Raw genomic sequence first — 22,801 nt, 5'->3', positions numbered from 1 at the left:
GCGCCAGGGGCGGACTCTGCCAACCCTCCTCCGTAAGTGGGCACGGTGGGCAACCCGCGGCTCCCTGGAGACCGGGGGAGTCTTCGCCTTCGCCCTCAGCAAGGCGGGCCGGTGGGTGCCCGGAACCTGGGTGATCAGCAAAGGGCACAGCTCGGTGTCCCCCCACCGGGGAGGGAGGGAGGAGACAGGGTGGACAGGAGGCCTTCCCTCCCCGGCTGCCCATGTCGCCTCCCCCGCCCCTGCAGGCAGGTAGCCTGAGGAGGGAGCGTGGAGCGGGGGGCTGCCGACACGCCCCAGGGGTGCCACAGGTCTGTCAGGTCTTTAATGTCAACCCCAAACAGGGTCCGGAGGGAGGGGGAATAAATACAGAGGCTGGGCTGCGGCGGGCGCGGGGCTCGCTTCCCTCCCCGCACTCGGGGCGGAGCTGAGCCCCAGGTCCCGAAGGGCACCCTTTTCCAAGATCTCTGCGGTGGCCCCGGGAGGTGCCTGCCAGGCTGCCGGGTCCTGGGGTTAGACACCTTCCGCAGGGACGCCTCCGGCTTCACCAGGGGGCGCCAGAGTCCACCCCGAAGGACAGCTCCCTCCCAGGGTGAGGTCACCCCATCCCGAGTGGCACGCTGGGACCCCTGAGAGACTCCACCATGCAGGTCTCCACCCGAGGGCCTCACCTTCGCCCGCCCAGCATCCCAAGGGCCATTTTGCTCCCTTTCAGGGAGGTAAACCGAGTCAAGGAGGCCAGGGGCTGACTTGGCTGGGGGCAGAGAGGGGGCTGCGGTCCAACCCTCCAGCCCCTTGCCGTTTGCCGCCTGGGCCCGGGGCTGGAGCCACGGGGCACCTGGGGTCTGTCTCCGCTGCCCACCCCTGCCCAGGCGGACAGGGTCACAGCAGGTTGATCTCGTCCAGGTAGCGGGCGAGCACTGAGTCCCGCACGTCCTTGAAGACCTTGCGGATGTTCTGCGTGTCCGTGGCGCACGTGTAGTGGCTGAAGAGGCGGCGGGAGCGCGGCCCTCTCTGGCCGCCCTCGGGGCCGTCCATGCAGCTGGCGTACATGCCCGTGTACATGTCCAGGATGAACCTCTTGGCTGCCTCCGCGTCCTGCCTGGGGCCTGGGAAGGAGCGCAGGGCGTCAGGCAGGGCGGGAAGGCCCCAGGGCCACGCCTGCTGTCATCACTGGTTGGTGCCACCTTTGTGGGCATCGCTGGTCACGCCAGCAGGAGCACCAAGGATGGGCTCACAAGGACCATGTGACGGGAGACGGGTCAGTGGACTCCGTCCTGGGACTCCGGGCAGAGTCTAGCTCAAAACAGACCCTGGCTCTTGGCTGGGGTTTGGGAACCTGGAGCTGCGAGGCCAAAGGTGGGGAGGGCGTCCCAGTCGCCTGGTCACCCCTGGAGGGGCACTTTGGGGCTCGGGGAGGAGGCCCGGAAAGCGCAGGGCGAACTCAGGGCTGCCCGAGGCCTAACTGGCTCTGCTGAGCTGCAGGGGCCCGTCCCTGACCTCCACCAGCCCAGCGGTCGAGGCCTCCGGGGCCGAGACCAGGAGGCCGCTCTGGAGAGGGCCCAGCGCGTCACACAGGCTTTCCTGGGCCAGAGTGGCAGCGGGCGGAGGCTCCAGCTCCGGGTCCTGACGGCCTGGGTTCAAGTCCGGCCTCTGCTGCTGACGGCTCTGCACTGTCCTGAGCCTTGGCCCCGTGTCCATCCTGGCGAGATAAGTCCCCACACGCTGGGCTTCAAACCAGAGCAGAGCCAGCCCTGCCGAGCCCCTGGGGCAGCGGGCCTGTCAGCTGCTGCTCCTGCTTGTGGTGGTGACCGGGGCCAGCAGGATTCGACGAGAGGGGAGGCCAGCCACCAGCGGGAGACGCGCTCTGGCCCCCGGGCCAGGAGACGGAGTGCACATGTAGATTCCCTCGGATCTGCATGACAGAAGGTCCTCAAAACCGTCCCCTCACCCTGCTCCCAAGTTCCCTGGGCATGGCGGACCCCAGAGCTGCTCAGCTGGGAAGAGGGGAGGGGTGTCCGGGCCACCATCCAGAACACCTGACACCTGCCTCCCAGACGTGACTGGCAGGGACTGGCCTCAGGGCAACCAGACACCACAAGGCCAGGGGTCAAACCAGGCAACCTCTCCGAGGTTATGTTCACTGACCTTTGACCTGGTGCGAGCTCATCTACTATGGCTGATTATGATCTGGGGTAAAAATGGTGTCCCTCAAAATCTGTATCCACACAGGACCCAAGAACGTGGCCTTTGGGGAGGAGGTGGCTGTGCCGGCCGGAGCCCAGCAGTGGAGCCCTGCCTCTGTGGACCCAGGGGCTCCACGGTGGCCCCTCCAGAAGCCACAGGGCAGTGAGCCACACCCGACCCGGACTTCAGCCTCCTGAGCCGGGGCACCCACGACGCGCTGGCAGCCCCACGGCATAGCCTTCACTGGGTGGTGTGTTGGCTTGCCTTGGGCTCGTCTGCCAAGTGGGGGCTTGAGCTGCACCCCCAGAATGCACCACGCTTTGTATTGAGAGAGGGTGTCCAGAGTGGCCCAGGCTGGCCGGGACCTGCCATCCTCCTGCCACAGCCTCCAAAGCAGGTGGAAGACAGAGAGGGCGACCACACCCAGCTTCGCAAGCCCAGGAGAGGACAGCTGGTCTCCAAGAAGGCCACCGTCTCCTCCCCCGGCCACCCATTCTACCCCTCCGTCAAGATGGCCACCATCTCCTCCTCCCCCCGGCCACCCATTCTACCCCTCCGTCAAGATGGCCACCATCTCCTCCTCCCCCCGGCCACCCATTCTACCCCTCCGTCAAGATGGCCACCATCTTCTCCTCCCCCGGCCACCCATTCTACCCCTCCGTCAAGATGGCCACCATCTTCTCCTCCCCCGGCCACCCATTCTACCCCTCCGTCAAGATGGCCACCATCTTCTCCTCCCCCGGCCACCCATTCTACCCCTCCGTCAAGATGGCCACCATCTCCTCCTCCCCCCGGCCACCCATTCTACCCCTCCGTCAAGATGGCCACCATCTCCTCCTCCCCCGGCCACCCATTCTACCCCTCCGTCAAGATGGCCACCATCTTCTCCTCTCCCTGAACACCCATTCTACCCCTCCGTCAAGAAGGCCACCGTCAAGGAGGCCACCATCAAGAAGGCTCCTCCCCCTGGACGCCCATTTGTCCTCCATCTTTGGGTGGGTTGTGCCCTTCTTTGGAGCCTGCGCATGCTGAGGTGACCTGCTGGTTGACAGTGTGACAGAGTGACTTCCGGACGTTCCTGAGCCTGGTCTGATGGGCAGCCTACACCGGGCCAACCTCTGTGCGCCTGCCTCAGCTGTTCTGCCGGGCAGCCCCGGCCACATGCCATCACCAGCTGGACCAGGGTGCAACAAACGGGGTGGGGACAGGCGGGGAGAGGGAGGCGAGCGCGGCAGAGCAGCCAGGCCCAGCTCTGGGGGAGAAGCCTTCCTGCAGCTGCTGCCAGCCACCCAGCCGGAACCTCGCGGATCAGAGACAAACGCAACCTCGCTCAGCTCTCCCCAGATCGACCCACAGTCATGAGCCAAGTCCAGTGGCCGGACAGGGCATTAAGTTAGTGGACTTGGGCACCAAATAGGTGAAACCCTCTCCCCGCCGCGTATCCTCTGGTGGGACTGGGGAAGGGGGCTGCGAACGCTTGCTTCTGCCCCCAGCCCTGCGCCCACCGAGGACCCCTCCCTCTAGAAGGCAGACGCCGCTGCGACCCTTGCTGTGCTCCCCAGCTGGCCCTGACCTCTGACCTCTGGCCCTGCCCAGGTTCATCCCAACCTGCTCATGCAGCTGGGCAGGTCCTGAAGAGCGGGCAACAGAAAGGAGCCCGGGGGCAGCCCGTTAAGGCCCCGCGAGACAGGGCTCTGCAGACGCCAGGGGCGGCATGCACGCAGGAGGCCTGGTTCCACCCCGCGCCACAGGAGGAACCAGCAGGTGAGGACCGCGGCTCCTCCAGGACTCCGGTTTGCTAACTGCGTCTGGCAGCAGAGCCTCCCCATCTAACCCCGTCTGCAGCTCAGAGGCCGCGGCAGCAGCTTGGGCAGGAGCTCGGGTCCTGAGGCAGGGGTGGCGCTCCCGACCACTCACCCTGGAAGCTGGGGAAGTAGGTGTCCAGGTGGGAGGAGGGGATCTTCTCCTCCAGGACGTCGGTCTTGTTGAGGAAGAGGATGACCGAGGTGCTCCGGAACCAGGGCAGCTCCAGGATGGTGCCGAACAGGGCCAGGCTCTCCTTCATGCGGTTCTGCGGGGCAGACCGGGTCAGGCCCCAGGCTCCCTGCTGTGGGGGAGGCCCGTGTGGCCCGCGGCCTCTCTGGAGGCTGCCCTGGGTTGGACTCACATCCGCCAGAGCTTGGGAGTGGCCTCATTTGGATACAGGGTCACTGCAGGGAATTCCCCTCCATGAACTGGGGTGGGTACCGATTCCATGTTATGGGTGCTCTTAAAAAAGGGGACCGTGGACAGACACACGCAGGGAGGGCGCTGGATGATAGTGGAGAGGGACGTGGCCAGCCACCCCCTGGGGAACGGGCCGCTGACGCTCCCTCACGGTGTCGGGAGCCAGCCCTGCCCACACCTGACCCCAGACTTCCTGCCTCCCGAACGGTGGGGGACAAACCACGTCTGACACCCCCAACTGTGCCGCTGTCCTCCGACAACCCCAGGACCCTAGCACATCCACAAGGGCAGGCCCGGGAGGAGCTGCAGAGCGCCTGAAACTCATTCTGTCTGACTCGTTCTGAAAATGGCAATCGACGCCCGACCCTCAGACCCCACGCCACGTGACACTCGAGTCCTGGAAGTCAGGCCTCGCCCTAACAAAGTGGCCAAACTTCCTGCTCAGCGGTCAGCCAGAAGTGTCTGCCGACAAAGCAGCAGCAGCCTTGGCTGGGCTACCGAAAGCAGAGCGCCGTCCCTGCTGACCGTGGGCTCCTGCCCGCTGGGCTGGTGGACGTGCCAGCGGCCGAGTCTCGGGGCTGGAGGGACCCTCAGTGAGTGCGCCTGAGCCCCTGGCCTGGCAGCTGCGGGCAGGAAATCCTGCGTGTGCCTCGTGGGGGTTCAGGTCGTGGTGGGAAGCAAAGGTCCAGCCACAAAAGGGTGCAGGGTCAAGGTGGAAGCCACGCCCGGGGCCTCGTGGGTCGCCTGGTGGGCACGGGGAGCGTGTCTGAGGAGGGTCCCTGCCAGGGCCCACCCCTCACCTCCCGGCTGTTCTCCTCTAGGCACTGGTCGTACTCGCTCAGCGAGGCCAGGTAGATGAGCGCCATCACATTCTCGAAGCAGTGGATCCACTTCTTGCGCTCCGATTTCTGGCCACCGACGTCCACGATCCTGCAGGGAAGCAGGACGTCTCCGTCAGAGCTCAGGCCCGGGCTGCATGGCACCAGGTGCCCTCGTGTCTGGGACGGGGCAGAATCAGTAAGAGGAACCGCAAGGATCCGTGCGGGGTGCGGACCCGTCTGCAGGGGAGCCGGGCGCTCCTCCTGAGGCAGAGGAGGAAACAGGCTCAGGGGACAGGAGAGAATTTCCCAAGTGTCCACTTTTGCCCCATCAGCAGAGATCTGGGGTCCTGGTGCTGACTGGGCGTCATGGGGGGAGACTGCCACACGTCCTCAGGACTCAGTTTCCCTGTCAGTAGAATGGGGTCACAGGCTGAGTGCCATGGGAGTGTCCAGTGTGACTTCCCAGCGGAACGGAGAGCATTCCCAGGGCAAAGCGGTCCTGTCTGTCTGGGGCCCCACCGGAGCCCATCCTCCGCCCTGCACACCACAACAAAAGCTCTCCCCTCTGCCGCTTCCTGTTCTCTGTTCTGAAAGTGGGTCACTGATAGCAATCTGCACGTCATTTCCTGGGGGATGCAACCGTCACCAGGAAATGCCAGGACACAGGCTTTGGAGAGCCCCGGCCAGAGGCCTGAGAGAGAGAGAGGGACAGCAAGGTTGGAGACCGGCAGTGGGATCAGAGCAGGTGCTCTCTTGGTCCCTGAAGCAACCCATTTCCAGAGCAGGGCTCAGGGACAGAACGTGAGAGTGGGGCTCCAGAGACCCAGACAGAAGTGGGGTCCGTGCAGCAGACAGGACGTGGGTGTCACCTCCCCTCTTGGAGTCTCAGTTTCCTCTGCGTCTTCACTCTGTTCATTCATCTCTCTCCACAGCCTGGGAACACTCTCACGTCTCCTGGACGGAAGCTCAGTCTACCTATGTGCTTCCCCAGCACCCCCCCAGCTGCATATTTACCCACCCATCCATCCACATGCACCATCCATCCACCATCCACCATCCACCATCCACCATTCATCCACCATCCACCATCCACCATACACCCATTCACCATCCACCATCCACCATCCACCATCCACCATCCACCCATCCACCATCCACCATCCACCATCCACCATCCACCATCCGCCCATTCACCATCCACCATCCACCATCCACTATCTACCATCCACCATCCACCATCCACCATCCACCATCCACCCATTCACCATCCACCATCCACCATCCACCATCCACCATTCACCATCCACCATTCATCCACCATCCACCCATTCACCATCCACCATCCACCATCCACTATCCACCATCCACCATCCACCCATCCACCATCCACCATCCACCATCCACCATCCACCATCCGCCCATTCACCATCCACTATCTACCATCCACCATCCACCATCCACCATCCGCCCATTCACCATCCACCATCCACCATCCACTATCTACCATCCACCATCCACCATCCACCATCCACCATCCACCCATTCACCATCCACCATCCACCATCCACCATCCACCATTCACCATCCACCATTCATCCACCATCCACCCATTCACCATCCACCATCCACCATCCACTATCCACCATCCACCATCCACCCATCCACCATCCACCATCCACCATCCACCATCCACCATCCGCCCATTCACCATCCACTATCTACCATCCACCATCCACCATTCACCATCCACCATTCATCCACTATCCACCATTCATCCACCATCCACCATCCACCATCCACCATCCACCATCCACCATCCACCATTCACCATCCACCATTCATCCACCATCCACCCATTCACCATCCACCATCCACCATCCACCATCCACCATCCACCATCCACCATCCACCATCCACCATCCACCATTCACCATCCACCATTCACCATCCACCATTCATCCACTATCCACCATTCATCCACCATCCACCATCCACCATCCACCATCCACCATCCACCATCCACCATTCACCATCCACCATTCATCCACTATCCACCATTCATCCACCATCCACCATCCACCATCCACCATCCACCATCCACCATTCACCATCCACCATTCATCCACCATCCACCATCCACCATCCACCATCCACCATCCACCATCCACCATTCACCATCCACCATTCATCCACCATCCACCCATTCACCATCCACCATCCACCATCCACCATCCACCATCCACCCATCCACCATCCACCATCCACCATTCACCATCCACCATTCATCCACCATCCACCCATTCACCATCCACCATCCACCATCCACTATCCACCATCCACCATCCACCCATCCACCATCCACCATCCACCATCCACCATCCACCATCCGCCCATTCACCATCCACTATCTACCATCCACCATCCACCATCCACCATCCACCATCCACCATCCACCCATCCACCATCCACCATCCACCATCCACCATCCACCATCCGCCCATTCACCATCCACCATCCACCATCCACTATCTACCATCCACCATCCACCATCCACCATCCACCATCCACCCATTCACCATCCACCATCCACCATCCACCATCCACCATTCACCATCCACCATTCATCCACCATCCACCCATTCACCATCCACCATCCACCATCCACTATCCACCATCCACCATCCACCCATCCACCATCCACCATCCACCATCCACCATCCACCATCCGCCCATTCACCATCCACTATCTACCATCCACCATCCACCATCCACCATCCACCATCCACCATCCGCCCATTCACCATCCACTATCTACCATCCACCATCCACCATCCACCATCCACCATCCACCATCCACCCATCCACCATCCACCATCCACCATCCACCCATCCACCATCCACCATCCACCATCCACTATCTACCATCCACCATCCACCATCCACCATCCACCATCCGCCCATTCACCATCCACCATCCACCATCCACCATCCACCATCCACCATCCATCCATCCACCCATTCACCATCCACCATCCACCATCCACCATCCATCCATCCACCATCCACCATCCACCATCCACCATCCACCATCCACCCATCTACCATCCATCTACCATCCACCCATTCCCCATCCACCATCCACCATCCACCCATTCCCCATCCACCATCCACCATCCACCATTCACCATCCATCATCCACCATCCACCATCCACCATCCACCATCCACCATTCACCATCCATCATCCACCATCCACCATCCACCATCCACCCATTCACCATCCACCATCCACCATCCACCATCCACCATCCACCCATTCACCATCCACCATCCACCATCCACCATCCACCCATTCACCATCCACCATCCACCCATTCATCATCCACCATTCACCATCCATCCATCCATCATACATCCACCCATCATCCATCCACCATCCCTCCATCCACCATCCACCATCCACCCATCTACCATCCATCTACCATCCACCATTCACCATTCATCCACCACCCTCCCATCCACCATCCACCATTCACCCATTCCTGCACCACCCATCCACTCTCATGTGTCCATTCACTCATCCATGTGTCCATCCATCCACTGATTCATCCACCATCCACCTCCTTCCACCTTCCAAACCATCCACCACATTACCACCTTCCACTTGACCTTGGGCTGATCAGAACAGCAGAAGACTCACATTCCTTCTTTGACTTTTCATTGGTCATCACTGCTGGATGACCGCAGGTGCCCTGGCCACTCACACTTCTGCCTTCATCCAGGCACTTCCAGGTGTCCCCAGGTCCCTGAAACAACCCCACGGCTTCCTTGTCCTACCTCAGCACCGTGCCCTGCTGGCTCCACTGTGGCCTTGACGGGAACACCCATTTCTCCCAGTTCCTGTCCTGACCCACCCTTTCCAGCCCTGCCTGTCCTGCCTCCGCAGCGAGTCTCTACCAGCCTCTCATTTCCACCTGCACGGCCACCGTCCTGGCCCTCACCAGTCCTTCCTGCCTCTTTCTGAGTCTCTGGCCTGTAGCCTGGCCCTGACCCCTGGTCTACTCCTGACGCTGACGGGGCCGCTGTCTGGGCTCCCCGAGCCTGTGCCATCCCTCTGGCCTGCCTGGCCAGTCTGTTCTCTTCTCCCTGGCCGCCCCTTGCAGGTTGGGGCCAGTGGACTTCTGCCCGTCCTCAGCACCCGGTGCCAGCGTCCCTCCACAGGAAGAGCTCTCCTGGCGCTCTGGTCCTGACCAGCCAGGGGCGGGGAGTGTGCACCCAGCTCTGCCTCTCCCAGCGCAGCAGCCTGGGGGCTGGGACCCCAAGCTCCTCCTGGCTCCTCAGGGCTCCAGCTCCTTTACCCGACCCCCAGGCCGGCCGCCGGCGGAGCGCTCACCGCAGGTTGGTTTTCTGCACAGAGAAGCAGTACTCGTTGATGCCGGTGGTGGGCATGCGGCTCCGCAGGACGTCCTGGGCCGTGGGCACGTAGCCCTCCTCAGTGATGCGCTCCAGGTGGGACAGGTAGCTGCGCGACAAGAAGCCCGAGGCCCGGCTCTGACCAGGACACTGCCCAGGGACCCCAAGGGCGCCAGGACATGCAGCGCCACCTCGGGAGCAGGACACCCCGGAAGGACGTCACCCTGCAGGGCCATCCCCTGGGCCTGCACCGCGGCACCTCCACGGGCCGGACCCTCGGGGGCCGCGCCCTCTCTCCCTGCCTCGCCCGCCCGCGCCCGCCGGCCCCAGACTCACTATATCGCCGAGTCCAGCAGGTGGAACTCCCGCCGTCGCTCGTAGCAGGCCCGGACGCCCGCGTCCCGCCACAAGCACTGCACGGCCAGGGCACAGGGCTTCTCGAACGTGGTCACTTTGTAGGGGTCCTGGCTCATGACCAGGCTGGCGTGGTGCTGCAGAGAGAAGGGCTGGGGTCGGCCATCCTTGGCGCAGGGCCACCGGCACCTCCCTGCCCTGCGTCCTCCCTGAGGCTTCCGGGCTGCCCTCTCGCAGCCCCTCATGGGGCTGACCCCTCATGACTGGCCCGGCCCGCGGGACAGCGAGCGCTCCCTCGTCCTTCACCCCAGTGCCGGCGTCCCTTCTCCCGCAGGAGGCCCTGCCCTGGGGCTCTGGCAACCCATCGCACCCCTCCAGCTCCCAGTCCTGGCCACCCAGGGCGACCCTGCCAAGAGGAACTGAGCCCCTCGGTGCGGCCCCCAGCCCTCTGCTCCTCGCTGGCTCCCCGCCTGGTCACTTGGTGTCCCTTTTGCAGATTGGTGACCACGGCACAGAGCGTGGTGCCCATCCAGCTGGAAGCTGCCCCTGCTCTCCCACAGGAGCCCCTGTGCCCCACGCCCGGAAGGGGCAAGCCTGCTTAGGAGCCCTGCGGTGGGCTCCGTGCACACACGCATGGACCCTTCCAGTGCACACGGGGCTGACGTGTGTGCACATGGGACACGTGTGCATGGGCCTGTGGAGGGTGCTTGGCGTCTGCGCACACCTGGGCCTGTGTGTGCTTACACAAGTGCACATGTGCTTTGTGCATCTGCATGAGTGTGAGCTTGCACCTCGCCCGGTGTGTGCATCAGTGTTCATGGGTGTGGGTTCTCAGGCACACGTGTGCACTGTGTCTCTGTGTGTTACACACCTGCCTGTGAGTGATGGGTCCACCCCTGTCCTGTGGAAGCCGGACAGGGAGTTAAAGGAGCGTGAGGTTCAGGAGAGATCAGGGATCCCGTGACCACAGGCCACCCCCTGCAGCAGGCAGGCAGACGGGGCCACCTGTGCACCAGCCTGGGTGGCCCGACTCAGGCTGGCCCCAGTGAGGCCCGGAGGCGGCAGCTGAGGCCGGCTATGCCCCAGGCCGGGCCTGTCTGCAGGGCCTGACGTCCTCACAGGACTGTGCTCCTGGTGTAGCGACCTTGAACGTGGTCAACAGCCTCGCACGAACATGTGCACAGCAGGCGAGATGGGGGCCACACGGAGGCTGCAGGGGAGGGCTGGGTGCTTGAGGGTGACCTCGGGAGAGGAGCAAGCACCCACACAAGCTGCAGCTCACTGCAGGCCAGGCTGTGCACCCGACACCCACAAAGTGAAGTCCCTCCCCAGGACCTCAGCATGGGCTGCGTCGGAGCCAGGTCTTTAAAGAGGTAGTGAAGCAAAATGCAATCACAGGGGTGGCCCTAATCCCATAGGAACAGGGTTCTTGTAAGAAGAGGACTTTAGGACAGATACACACAGAGGGATGACCACGTGAAGACACAAGGGAGAAGGAGCAGCCGCAAGCCGAGTAGAGGAGTCTGCCAATCCTTGAACTTGGTCTCCAGACTGTGGGAAAGGACATCATGTTGTTTAACCACCCAGTCTGCTGGGTGTTATTGTGGGATCCTTAGCAAACTAACACAGAGCCCAGATATTATACAGTAATAGGTAACACTGTGGTTATTCACAGATGACATGACTGCATGTGCCAAAAATACAAAATAATCCAGAGATAAACTATAGAAAACACCAGTGAATTTTAATGAGGTCCCTGAATTCAAGGTCAATAAGCAGAAACAAGAGTGTGCCTACAACATAGAAACTCACTAGTGAAAATTTTAAAATTTAAATACCATTTGCCACAGTATCCAAGTTTATAAAGTTCCTAGGAATCAATCTAAAACAGATATGGGAGAAGTCTACACCAAACACTTCAGAACACTGCTAAGAAAAAATTATAAAGACCCAAATATCTGGCCACAGTGGTACATGCCTGTAATCCCTGTGGCTCAGAAGGCTGAAGCAGGAAGTTCATGAGTTCCAAGAAGCCTCAGCAACTTGGCAAGGCCCTATTCAACTCGGCCAGATGCTGTCTCTAAATAAAATATTTAAAAAGGCTGGGGATGTGGTTCAGTGGTTGGGTTCAATCCCCAGTACAAAAAAAAAAAAAAAAGACCTAAATAAATGTAGGGATATACCATGTTCATGGATTGGAAGACTTGGTATTTATAAGTTATCGATTCTCCATGAATTGATCTATGGATTCAATGCAATCCTGATCGAAATCCCAGAAAGGCAGCGGTGTGTGCCCACATAAGAGACAGACACACGGAGACAGAGAGAGAACGGATACATTATTTCTAAAATATACATGGATATACAAAGGCCCTGGATCAGAAAGGCCAACAGAGCAGTCCTGACAGAATTTGCATTAGCTACACGGAGTCACATCGATGTTTGTTCAAGGGCAGGGGCAGGTCAGTGGGGCCGTCCACCAGAAGGGTGAGCATCAGCCCGAATACACATGGATACCGGGTTTGCCAGAGGTGGGCTGTGCAACAGTAGAGAAGGGTGGCATTCTCAATAAATGGTGCTGCGACGAGTGGACATCCACATACGAAAAAGAAAGCAGGGGAAATTGAAAATCCGCCTCATGCCCTACGCAGATTAACCCAAAGCAAAAAGTGAATCTAGCTGTGAGACAGCAGAGCCCTTAACGTGGAAATAGAAATTAGAGACCTTCATCAGGGAACTGGTGTAGAAAGTTTGGTTGGCTTTTTTTGCTGGACACACACACACACACAAGATGGATAAATTGGACTCCACTGAAATCGAAAACCTCTATTTATGCAGACACTAGGAAAACAGTGAGAAGGTAAGTCAGAGGAGGGGAGAAGATGTTTTCAAAACACAGCTCACAGTCCTGTATAGGAATCCAGAACCTATAAGGAACTTGTTACAAATCAGAAAGAAAAGACTGAAAATGGGCATAAAACTGCTGTGCAGGGGGGCACACACCTGTCATCCCAGCAGCTCGGGAGGCTGAGGCAGGAGGATCAAGAGTTCAAAGCCAGCCTCAGAAAAAGTGAGACGCTAAGCAACTTGGTGAGACCCGGTCTCTAATAAAATACCAAATAGGGCTGGGGGTGTGGCTCAGTGGTCCAGTGCCCCTGAGTTCAATCCTGGGTATTTCTATCCCCCCACCAAAAAAATGGGCATAAAACAAAAAATCGTCGAACGATTTTCACAGGTGACTAGAGGCTGGCCAACAGAGCAGTCCTGACAGACAAAAAGAAAAAGGGTCTCTCGCGGAGTCCCAGTGACGCGGGAGGCCAAGACCGGGCTGGCAGCACGGTCTCAAATAAAAAGAAAAAGAAAAAGAAAAAAAGAAAGAAAGGAAGTAAACTGCAGGGAAGGGAAAGTGCCCAGCCTCACACACCACAGTGCACCCATCTTCCTGAGGGGCCTGGTGTGGACGCGGAGTGGAGAGGACCCAACCCTGGGGCCCTGCGCCACGGTCGGCCTTCTTTTCTTTGGAGACGTCCTCAGCGTGGGCTCGGCCTCCCCACGCTGCCTCTGAGCACTGGGACGCAGGGCGGGCCGCACAGGGAGAGCCGGAGCCCAGCTTGGGCAAGCCTCCTGCCCCGGCCTCCCTGCTGCTGGTGACCGGCGGGGCCCGTGCCTGGCTTTCAGCTGCCCCAGTCCTCAGGTTCTCTGGCCAGCCCCCCAGGTGACACTACTTACCTTGGACAGACTGGATTCAAAGTCCAGAGCCTCTCAGGTTTCAGACACGTCCCGCCGAGACCTGAGCAGCACCCCGCGCGCGGGACGCCGGCTGGGCCCAGGCCTCTCGGGGTCTGGGGATCGCCCCCCGGGTCTGGGGTCGTGCCCGCCCCGGGGGCTCACCTCGCTCTCGGGCCTGCTGAAGGGGATCTGCAGCCGGCCCATGGCCTCGATCATGGCCTGCATGGACATGAAGATGTTCTGGTAGACCAGCGGCCGGAAGCCCTTGCGGTCCTCCTCCGAGAAGCCGGCGCCGTGGATGATGCGCATCTGCTTGATGAAGGTGCTCTTGCCGCTCTCGCCAGGCCCTGGGGACACCACAGGACAGCCCTCAGCCCCCGGGCGCCGGGCACCGGGCACCGCTCGACCTCGGCTGACCGGGCCACACCTCACTCGAGCCCCCGCCTCCCCGGCTGTGCAGGAAGTCACTGTCCCGTGGACACAGGGGTCGGCAGGCTGGCCTGGGGCCGTCAGCTGCCTGCTGCACGTGACCGGCCCGCGTATGTTTTTGGTGTGATTTTTTTCCAATTCCAGTTCTTGTTTTGGTTGTAGTTCTTGCATTTAAAAAAATTGAATCAAATAATAGTTCCCGTTGCACAAACAGCACGTGAGCATCACGTGTCCACATCCGCGAGAGACCCTTTTTTGGGCTGGGATGGAGCCAGGGCCTCGAGTGGCCAGGCACGTGCTCTGCTGTGGCCACACCCCAGCTGTGACCGAGACTTGTTGGCCCACAGCCACGCCTGTTGGCTTCCAAAGCATTGATGGCTGCTCTCCCACCACAGGGGCCGGGTGCCTGGTGGGGACAGGGACCGTCTGGCCCACAGGGAGGACACAGTTGGCCATCTGGCCCCTTTGCAGAACCTTGCTGACCCGGCTGAGCCACACCTGGCTCACAGGCGAGCTACGGCGTGGCTTCGCGCCATGATCGCCTGTTATCCTCATTTCAGGAAGAGAAACTTGCATGAAGGAAATGAAACAGGACAGGTAGGGTGGCTGGAGGCCACACTGCCCGGGAAGACCTCTCGGCAGAGGCCACCTGCAGGTCAGGGCCTGAAGGCCAGGGAAGTCGCTCTTGTACCCAGATCAGGAGAAGAGTGGAGGGAGGCAGGAAGAGACGGGCAGGCTGTGCAGGCTCCAGTGGGCTGTGGGGACTTGGCTGAGACCCCAGGAGGTGGGAGCCACGGAGGGCTGCGGGCAGAGGAGGGGGAGGCCTGGCTCAGGGGCTCACGGGCGCCCTCTACAGGGAGGACAGACCACGTGGGGCCAGGGGACGGGCGCAGGTGACCGTGCTGGTCCGGCTGGGCAGTGGTGGGCATGCCGGAGAGACGTCGCGAGGCAGAGTCAGCAGCCTCGTCTGCGGGCGGGACGCAGGGAGGTCCCTGCCAAGCTCCCTCAGACGAGCAGGCCCTCCGCCTGCGTGGCTGGCCCTGGGCCCGTGCGGGTTCTACTGGCATCTTCCAGAGTCCTGGGCCAGAGACGCACGGGCCCCCAAGGCTAAGCCCCAAGAAGGCCGCTCTGCTGTGTCCACACCTGCAAAACAGGCCACTGAACCCGGCGGGAGGCACCGGGCCAGGGAGCTGGTCTGGAGCTAGTCACTCTGCCCGCCCGGGGGACGCTGGCCTGGGGCCGTCCTAGGGATGGGAAGTGGGCACCAAGTCCTGGTGCCCGGCCTGGGAGCCAGCGCAGGAGGAACTGTAAGAAGCTGTGAAAAGGGAAGGGGTGGCCGGCGGGGTCCAGAAAGGGGAAGCAGAGTGGGGGCACCATCTCCCGCCGCCCGCCAGGCGCCCTGGCCAGGTCCCTCTGCATCCAAGGGACATGCAGCCAGGTGGCGGCCACCTCCCCCTGGGCCTTCCCTGTGTTCACTCTCTTGGACTCAAGGTCCAGGGAACAGTCTCCCTTGCTGTGGAGGCCATTAGTGGGGCGTTGGGAAGCTGGCAAAGTGGGCACAGGGCGCAGGCTGGCAAGGCCCGTCCACTGATCGCTGCCCCTGCCATTGGGCTGCGGTTCTTGCTTCTCAGAGGGACTCAGTGCTCTGGAGGCCTGGGGCGTGGAAGCAGCTCAGGGGAAAAGCGGTCCCTGCGTGTGGAATAGGCCGAGGGCGGGCAGTGCGGTTGGGCGCTTAGAAAGGCGCCTTCCTGGCGGCAAACTCTCGCATACACCGGGACCCACGGCGGGCGCCACCATGCAAGTCACACGCAGTTTGGGCCATGAGTGTGTCCACGAGCCCACACGCGGTCCACACGCAGCTTCCTGTGGCTGGCTGCTGTCGCCTGTGCAGAGCTCCCCATCAGCCATCAGGGTGCCGCGAGTGTCCCGGGGCCTCGGGCCTCCGGAGCTCAGTGCCCGCCTGCCTGTCGGCGGAGGAAGCAGGCACGTGGTCACCACGCACACAGCACTTGAAGTGGTGACCGTGGCTGTGGCCCCGCGTGCCCTGGCTGGAGCAGGTTTTTCTGGTGCTGGGACTGAGCCACGTCCCGAGCCCACGTCACCTCGAGGCAGGGTCTCGCTCGGTTGCTTAGGCTGCTGCTACGTTGCCTGGGCCGGCCTGGACCTCGCCATCCTCTTGCCTCCATGCCCGGGGTCACTGGGAGGACCGGCGTGGCCCCTGCACGCAGCCTGTACTGTGCTTTCTACTGGTATTGGGAGCTCGCGCCTGCTTGTTAAAAGACGGCCCCCTGAGGACGCCTGTGCACATGGGCAGCGGCCGCGGGCTTGGACGGCCTCAAGAGGCCGCATGGACAACTGTAGCATCCAGGTTTGTGCAAATGTGTGCCAACAGGCGTGTTCGCACAACAGCACAGTCACCTAACAATGCCCTTATCCAAGTGTCCCACTGGACGCGGTGGATGGGCTGAGGCAGCCAGGCAGGAGGCTGAGGCAGGAGGCTCACTTGCCCAGGAGTCCAAGGCAGTCAGAAGGAAGATCCAGAAGGAAGGAAGGAGGGAGGGAGGGGAGGAAAAGGAGGGAGGGAGGGAGGAAACAAGGAAGGAAGGGGTGAGAGTTCATCTGCCCCTCCTTCACTCTGTACGTGTGGTGTCCTTGCCTGTGCGTGTCCTTGCGTGTGTACATGTGTGTGCATGTGTGTGCTTGTGTGTGTGCAGAGGGCGAGTACAGAAACGGGGTAAGGTGGTGCCCGGCACGGAAGCACCCAGGTGCAGCTTTTCCATGGGTCTGAGATCATCTCAGTAAAGAAGTCAAGAAGGCAGACCCTGCGTGCCGGGCCTGGCTGTTTCTGGAACACAGAAAGGGTCCTGGGGAGACGTCGGATGCCGTCTGCAGTCCAGCCAGTGGACACAGCGATGTGCTGGTGGCCCCGCGGGAACAAGGGGGGTCTGCAAGGCACCACAGGCGGGGCTGGTGAGGGGCCGACGGGACCCTGGGGACCTCTTCTCCGACTTTTCTGCACATTTAAAACTTGCCAATAAGAAGTTGCTTAGAACGAGCAGAAGCCCCCAGAGCAACCCTGCGGGACCCCCTGAAGCTCTGGGGACCTTCCAGCGTGGGCCCCCTGCCACTGCGCCTCAGGGGCCAGGACTCACTGCAACTGGGGTCTCCCCCAACCCCAGGATTCCTGCAGCGGATGCTGGACAGCGGCCATTCGGGAGACGCACGTCCTCCCAGGAGGCTCGAGACCCGCGACCTTCAGCTTGGGAGCCGCGGCGGCCCGGGCAGGCAGTGGCTGTGGGCTCCTGGCCCTCGCTGGCACTCAGGCGAGCACCCTCCGGCCGAGCCTCACCAGGGAGGCGGGCTCTTGGCCGCCTTTCCTGGGGGAAACCAGTTCTGGGGGTGGGGAGGGAATGGCTCAGGCTGCAGGCCCGCCCAGCTCCACCCGGCTGGGTGAGGAGCCACGGGCCTCCCGCGCCAGGGAGCGCCCACGGCGAGCTGACGGAACCCTGCTTCTGCTAGGCCTGGAAGTTGCCCCGGCCTGCCTGGATCCTCAGTGTCACCGTCATCACTGCCGCGGGCGGGATTCATCCTGCCGTCACCCAGGCCCTGGCCAAGACCCCACCGTCCTTGTCATTCCGCATGGACTCTCACTATTTCTCCATTTGCAAAGGAGACCCAGGGATCGGAGGGCTCGGGAGACTTGCTAGGGCCACACAGCCGGGAGACAGGAGGAAACTGGTCCCTGGGTTAGATGTTGTCACCATGGCGACGTGATTTTCCATGGGCGCGGCCCCTCGGTGGGGACGGGCTTTGACCTCTTCCCCAAACTCTGGTCCCGCAGCGGCAGCCGCCCAGCAGATGTCCACCGGCAGCAGGCCCCGCCAGGACTGTACCGCCTGGCGCTGACCCCTCGGTTTCATCGAAGGCAAAAGTAACGACAGCGATGACGATAACAATCCTGTCGGGGACTCACAGCGCGACTCCGGGACTCATGGGTGGACTGCAGCCCAGAGGCGGAAGAGCACCAGGGACCCTGTCTTTGCCGCCCGTCACCGTCCTGCGGCTCCGGCAGAGGTGGAGGGTCTGTCCCGGGATGCCGAGGGGCCGGGCTGGGGAAGAGCGGCTGCCACCTGGCAGGCAGCAGAGCCAGACAGGAAGCGAGCGCTTCCTCCTGGGGTGGAGGAGGAAGCGGAGCCAGCGAAGCCAGGGAGGAACCAGGCACGGGCCCAGCCTGGCGTCCAGCCGCCAGCGCCTGGCCACCAGGGCCACGGGAGCCAGGCTGGAAGGGGGCAGTGGGAGGCTCAGCCGCTCAGCCTGCCGCTGGCCCAGGCTTGCGGCCGACCCCCGGGAAATCCGGCGCCTCCCTGGGCCTGGGTCTCCCGGCCCGGCTGTGGTCGCCTGCCTCCCGGTGCGCCAGACAGTGGGCTCTTCCTCTCCCCGCAAGGACGCCTCGCCCCCACCCCTTGGCCAACTTCCCCAAAAGGATCAGCCACCTCCAGGAGAAAAAAAATCACTTTTAGATTCGATTCCTGTTTTCGGGGAGGGAGGGCGTGCAGGCAGCCCCGGGGGCTGGCGGGGTGGTGACAGCCCCAAAGCTGGGCATGGCGGCCTCCGGCCCCCCTGGCAGAGGAGCTCCCTGGTCTGCGGGTGGCTGAGCAGCGCCAAGGGGGTTTCCCAGCTCCAGGAAGATGTCACGCAACTCTGGGGAAAATCCCCCGAACGGCACCCAGCCCTTCATTCAGCCCCTTGTAACATCTCTGGGCATCTGCCCTGCTGGGCTCACCACACGTGGGCGGGCAGCCGTGGTCCTGCACACGTGTCCACTGTGTAGAGAGACCCTGTGAGCAAGGACGCTGCTGCGAGAGGTCAGAGGAAGGCGGCAGAGGAGTGGGCTGCCCTGGAGGCGGGGCCGGCCCCGCGGTGGGGAGGAGCCTGCAGGCTGCAGGACAGAGCCCTGAAACCCACCAAGCCCCTGAGGGTCTGGGGAGGGGCAGACACACGTCCAAACCAGGACCGAAGGAGGGGGTCACTACAGATCCTACAGACAGCAAGAGGACGGCGGCTATAAAGGGCATCACACCAACACGCTCGCGGCTCTGAAAGACAGCGAGGGCCAAAGCTCACTCCAGGAGACGCCCACCGACCACAAAGCCCAGTAAATAATAGCCGGTGGGTCTGCGCAGGCCGTCCACTAACACATGGCACCAGCCGAGGACCACAGATGGACAGCATGTCCATTGAAGGCATGGACAGAGATCTTTTTAGAGAAATGTTTTTGCAGTACGGGGGCTGAACCCAGGGCTGCTCCACCACTGGACTACACCCCCAGCCCCTGAACCCAGGGCTGCTCCACCACTGGACTACACCCCCAGCCCCTGAACCCAGGGCTGCTCCACCACTGAACTACACCCCCAGCCCCTGAACCCAGGGCTGCTCCACCACTGGACTACACCCCCAGCCCCTGAACCCAGGGCTGCTCCACCACTGGACTACACCCCCAGCCCCTGAACCCAGGGCTGCTCCACCACTGGACTACACCCCCAGCCCCTGAACCCAGGGCTGCTCCACCACTGGACTACACCCCCAGCCCCTGAACCCAGGGCTGCTCCACCACTGAACTACATCCCCAGCCCTTCTCTCTTGCCAGGCTGGCCTCAAACTTCTGCCTCGGCCTCCCAAGTAGTTGGGATGACAGGTGTGCCAGTGTGCCCAGCAGTAATTAAATCCTTGATCAGAGACCTCGCATACTCGGGTGGCTTTGTAATTCATGTTACCAAACATTAAGGAGGAAAGGAAGTGCTCCGCGCACCGAAGGGTTACCGCAGAGCACCAGAGTGCAGCCCAGGGCAGGGTGGGGACTGCAGTCCGGATTCTGCGCCACGCCAGAGCCAAGTAGGAGAACCACGTCACAGTTCAGCAAGAGGGGCTCTGGGGGAAGGGGCCGGTCCCGGACCTCCCCTCTCTGGCCTTCTCTCCCCTCCTTGGGGCTGCCTGGTCCCACAGGGCAAGGGAAGGGCAATGGCAACCACAGAGGAGTGGCCAGCCCTTTAGCCCAGGGCAGCCACATGTGGGTTCAGAAGGCCTGGACCTCCTCCAGACCCAGCCCAGGGCCCAGGGACCTCAGGAGACCCTCCAGGCCTTGGGTCCCCGCAGCTGACCCTGAGCAGAGACAGGGGCCATGAGGCTTCGGAGTTCAGAGCCTCCGCGCCTTGAAACCGGCGGCCATCAGCCGCAGGCGCCAGGAGGCTGCGGCTTCCTTACCTGTTTGGTTTTGTACTGTCTTCTGGTCGCGGGAACTCACCCCGCGAACATGTGCCTGCCGCGGGAAGACAGGCCCACAGGGCAGAGCCCTTTCCCTCGCGCCCCAGGTCATCTCCCGCGGTCCCTGGGCCCCGGCCCCGCCAGCCCGGGAGGCGCTCCTCTGGGGCAGGCGCTGCGAGGCCCCACGCGCCCGGCTCACCCCGGTTCCCGCGACCCGGGCAGCAGGGCGCTCACCCAGCAGCAGCAGCTTCAGCTCCCCGCGGTCCTGCTTCTTCTGCTCCAGCAGGATCCTGCTGATCTCCTGGTCCACGCGCGCGGCCGCCTTCTCCTCCTCGGTCAGGCACCAGGGGCAGCAGCGCCAGGTCAGCGACCGGGCCATGCTGCCGGCCTCAGCGGGCACCGCAGGGCATCGCCCCGGCCGCAGGGCAGGCACCCCAGCGGCGCTGGGCACGGCGCTCCTCGGTGCCCAGGCCCCGACGTCGCCGCTGGGCCACGGGGAGCCGCGAGCGCAGGAGGCCAAGTGCTGGGAACAGGGCGGGCCGGCGGGGCGCAGGGGGAGGGCCCGCCGTGACCTGCCCGGCCCGCGCGACAGGTAGGTGGTGGGCGGCTCCCTCCCGCTGCCCAGGGCCCGGGCTGACGCTGTCGGAGCGGCCCCTCCGACGGGGACGGGCGTGGCCTCTGCTCCTAGGGACTTGAGGATCGGGGAGGCCGGGGCCCCCGAGCGTGCGCGCCACCAAGCCGTCACCCCGCGCTTTACAGCAGAGGAACCGAGTCGCAGAGCACGGGACGCCCAGCCGGCCAGGAGGCGGAGCGGGGAGCCCACCCCTGGCCCGGGCAGGTCTGGGGAGGGGCGGTGCTCCGTCCCCAGCACCAAGGACAGACGGGGGACAAATGGAACCTGCCCAGCATTCAGATGATGACACTTTAAAAGGTTTTAAAAACACGGAGCCTGGCTGGCCTGGTAGCGGCATCCCTACGATCCCATCCACTGGCGAGGCCGGGGCAGGAGGCTCTCAAGTTCAAGGCCAGCCCTGAGCAACTTAGCAACACGCTGTCTCAAAATAAAAAATAAAAAGGGCTGGGGCTGTGGCTCAGTGGTAGAGCACCCCTGGGTTCCATCCCCAGGCCAAAAATAAAAACAAAAGAAATAAAATAAAAATGCGGGAGCCTGTGGAATGGGGGCTCCCTCTGGGAGGTACCGGGGGCTGGGAGGTGGGGGTTTAAAGAGGGTGGAGAAAGGGAGGTGGGCCGGGTCCCTGTGGGGTCCGGCGGAGTCAGGCCCTTGGGCTGCGAGGACTGGGGATTGAGTCTGGGGCCACTGGGGTCTTCCCAACAAGAACTCAAGCCCCTCGCCCTTCCACTTCGCTCCCACCAGGGCCTGGAAGCAAGATGGGGGTGGGGTGCGGGGAGGCTGGCGATCCTCGCTTCCTGGAACTCCCCGCTGGCTCCTGCCCCCGCAGACCTCTGCGCACGGAATCCCCTTGGAGAAGCTCTAGAAAGTTCCAGCTCAACCCCCCCAGATTCATGTAAGTGGGGGCCTCTGGACCCCTCACAGACGGGCCACAGGCCGCTGCCAGCAACAGTCCCCTGCCTCCCACCCCAGCTCACGGGGCGTGGACCGGCTGCCGCCTGCCCAGCACCAGGCGACCTGCGGTTTCCTTGCTGTTGATTCATAACGAATGGCAGATGGGAAGTGGGATAGGGCCCTACCAGGTCGCCGGGGCCAGCGGGCACTGCCCTGCCCACCGACCCCATCCGGCTGGCTGTAGGGGCCTGTGCCCCAAGGCCAGAGGCCCAGATGACTCGGCTGCTCTGGGGCAGGCGAAGAAGGCAGAAGTGGGTGGCAGCCCGGCAGAAGCTGGGCGGGCTGCAGTGGACAGGCGCAGCCAACAGAGCCCACAGCTGGGCCGAGCCCCTCCCGCTGGCCGCAGTGCTGGCTGGGACTTCAGATCCTTGCGCCTCAGCCTTCCATGGCTCCCAGTGCCCTCAGAGCAAAGGGCCCGCTTGCTCCCTCCACCTGCTGGGGCTGGGGCCTGCCTAGTTCAACTCCCCAGGTTTAAAATAGACCTCTCCGCAGCTCCCCAGAGGGGCAGAGCTGCCTCCTGTCCACAGGTGGCCCGTCCTGGGCGTCCGTCGTGTGCTCTGGGTTCATTTGGGAATACAAGGCAACAACGTGTGCACAGATTATTTTTTTTAAATACAGAAAATGACCTGAGGCGAGCTCAGAGGCCGAGTGTGCACCTCACACGCGCGAGGCCCCTGGTTTGATCCCCAGGAACAAAACCAATTGAACAAGACATGGAAGATGCAGAGAACAGGCATCTACAACCTCTAAGCTGCGAGGTCGGTGCATCCCCAGGCCCACGGGGGCTACGCCAACTGCCC

At 62.3% G+C, this 22,801-nt stretch overlaps 1 protein-coding gene across 2 annotated transcripts; it reads right to left on the bottom strand.

Moving 5' to 3' along the window:
- Nucleotides 1-303: 303 nt before the first annotated feature.
- On the bottom strand, nt 304-21,177 carry Gna15 (G protein subunit alpha 15). Of its 2 annotated transcripts, none has more exons than XM_047531758.1 (7): nt 20,651-21,172; nt 13,889-14,073; nt 9,980-10,134; nt 9,624-9,752; nt 5,211-5,340; nt 4,102-4,255; nt 304-1,106 (listed from the first exon to the last, which is right to left on the bottom strand). In XM_047531758.1, exons 1-7 carry the CDS (start codon nt 20,793-20,795, stop codon nt 880-882), a joined length of 1,125 nt encoding a protein of 374 aa, XP_047387714.1. In that variant the 5' UTR covers nt 20,796-21,172; the 3' UTR covers nt 304-879. The 2 variants fall into 2 exon arrangements, with proteins under 2 accessions (XP_047387714.1, XP_047387713.1); XM_047531757.1 differs by lacking the exon at nt 304-1,106 and adding an exon at nt 1,113-1,912 and having other exon boundaries at nt 20,651-21,177.
- Between the last annotated feature and the right edge of the window lie 1,624 nt (nt 21,178-22,801).

Source organism: Sciurus carolinensis, chromosome 17 (assembly GCF_902686445.1).
Source record: "Sciurus carolinensis chromosome 17, mSciCar1.2, whole genome shotgun sequence".
Lineage (NCBI taxonomy): Eukaryota > Metazoa > Chordata > Mammalia > Rodentia > Sciuridae > Sciurus > Sciurus carolinensis.
The sequence above is the reverse complement of the archived record's forward strand: the minus strand, read 5'-3'. Positions and strand labels throughout refer to the sequence as shown.